The sequence below is a fragment of the Trametes versicolor genome, assembly GCF_000271585.1.
Source record: "Trametes versicolor FP-101664 SS1 unplaced genomic scaffold TRAVEscaffold_262, whole genome shotgun sequence".
In the NCBI taxonomy this organism is placed as follows: Eukaryota; Fungi; Basidiomycota; class Agaricomycetes; order Polyporales; family Polyporaceae; genus Trametes; species Trametes versicolor.
Genome location: NW_007360582.1, coordinates 1 through 2,091, shown reverse-complemented (window position 1 = coordinate 2,091; position 2,091 = coordinate 1). Strand labels below are relative to the sequence as shown.

The 2,091-nt window shown below is 54.9% G+C and overlaps 1 protein-coding gene across 1 annotated transcript; it reads right to left on the bottom strand.

The window, feature by feature from the left end:
* Positions 1-267: 267 nt before the first annotated feature.
* On the bottom strand, positions 268-993 carry TRAVEDRAFT_77006 (uncharacterized protein; the record flags this gene model as incomplete). The annotated part of the gene is made up of 1 exon (XM_008047802.1): positions 268-993. A coding segment is annotated over one exon (726 nt), but the record flags the coding sequence as incomplete, so codon positions are not given.
* Positions 994-2,091: the final 1,098 nt, after the last annotated feature.

Below are 2,091 nucleotides of genomic sequence, written 5' to 3'. Positions count from 1 at the left end.
TGGCCATAATTACTGCACGGACCTGCGTGCGCGGTGACGACGTCGAGGCGTACCGCGGCTTCAAAAACCCTCGTCGAGGAACTCCGAAAGCACTCCCTTCCTTTCCGCCGGGTCACTGATCCCTTGGAGAGCGGTGCGGATTCTAGCGGCGACCAGGGTTCTAGTGTCCGGGTTGGAGGCTTCATCGTCATCTTCTCTCTCCGGTTCTTCTTCGGCTTCCATAACTCGGTTCTTCCTGAAAGGTTGCTTCCCTTTCCCATTCTTCTTCGGGCAGTTCCTGGACAGATGTCCGATCTCGTGACAGTTGAAGCATCGTCCTTCCTTGTAATGCTTGTCGCGTTCTTCGGCTGTCATGCGGTCCACATCCATAGCGTCAGGATCTCTCTCCTTGGCCTGATTGTGATTGTAGCGCCGCGGAATGAAGTGGTTCTTCTTGTGGCTCTGTCCTCCTCCTCGATCATAGGCTTGTCCCAAGCGCCATTGTTGCTCGAGACGTGCTGCCGTCTTGTACAGGTTGACTGCGTCTGTTGGCATGGCTGAAAGTCCAAACATCTTGTCACGGAGCGGCTTGTTTAGCCCTTGGTAGAAGAAGTCCGCAATGACGTCAAACTGGGAGATGCCGCATCGAGAGATGATGTTCTTGAAGTCGATGATGTACTCATCAATGGGCTTCTTGCCCTGGGCGAGGTTCCGGAGTAGGACACGTGCGCTTGCAGCGTCGTCCACGTCTTCGAACGACTCTTTGATGCTGTTCTGGAATGATGCCCATGTTCCGTAGCTGGGCTGATTGCCGTTCCCCGCATTTGCTTGTGCTTGGGCTTGCGTGATATAATCGCTGGCCCATGGTCCTGCAGTTCCTCCCGTCATCAGCATCAACACGAAGATGATCTTCTTCTCGTCCTGGTCGAATTGGGTTCCGTTGAATAGGAAGTACAGCGTGCACTTCTGTAGCCATCCTTTGGACTCTCCTCGTTCTCCTGAGAATTCCGGAGGCATCTTCAGCTTAAAGCGCTCTCCATTGACTTGCTCTGCCATGATGTTTGGTCGGTTCACGGGTGCGGGTGGATTCGGTGGAGGATTTGGGGGTTCGACCGGGCTTTCGGATCGACTTGGGGGTTCTTCAACTGGTCTTTCTGGTGGGTTCTCTGCCACGGGGGTAGGTGCGCTACTTGCACTGGATCGTCGAGATCCACTAGTGGAGCTTCCTTCTGGTTCGATATTTCTGGGTGTCGGGTTTGCGGATGCGATCTGTTCGATGGGGGTCGGGACTGGGGTTACTCGCGGTGGTATCGGAGGTTCTCGTCCAGTGGTTGTTCGGTATCGTTCGTCGTAGTCAGAGTACGTTGCTCTGAGGTCTCCAAGGGTAGCTTCCTTTTGGATGTCTGACGCGTAATCCCAGCTGTCAGGGTTCTTCGGGACAATGAGTCTATTGTCGTAATAGACTAGTCCGGTGTTCGGGTTGAAGGACCACTTTGGTCCTTGGGCTGGGAGAGGTTCCGTTGTCGGGTTCTTCTGCGCTACCGTCGGTCAGAGGTAGCGGCTCCGGGTCGTTCGATGGTTCAGGCTAGATTGTCTGGATCTAGGCAGATCGACTGTCGAGTAGGCGAGCTCGACCTTATGTTAAGACGACACCTTCGAGGGTCGTGGTAACGTTCAGGTGCAAGGGCCTAGCAGGCAGGAGAGGAGACTCGAGTTCAGGGGTGAAGGTGATAGATAACCAGGTCGAGCTGAGGACCATCCTCAGCTCTCCAGGGGTCCTAATATACATAGAAGCCATGCTGAAACGGTGCGTACTAGGGGAGGCAAGCCTGCTACCTACGGGACCGTAACAATGAGGCGCTGCCTCATGGTGTCCGCACCGTAGCTGTACCGTATCCGCGTGTAGTCCATCCACATCAGTAACATGAGGCGTAGGTGAGGCATAGGTGAGGTGCGATCAAAGTCCATGTCCGAGACGCCCGGACCATTGTAACAGTGCGGCTCCCTTTAGTTCCCAGCTGGAGTCCTACGGGCTCCTGCAGATCGATTCTGCTTGCTTGGCACAAGTACGCGAAATTCTGGGGTAATCGAATCGGTGGTGCACCCCGAATC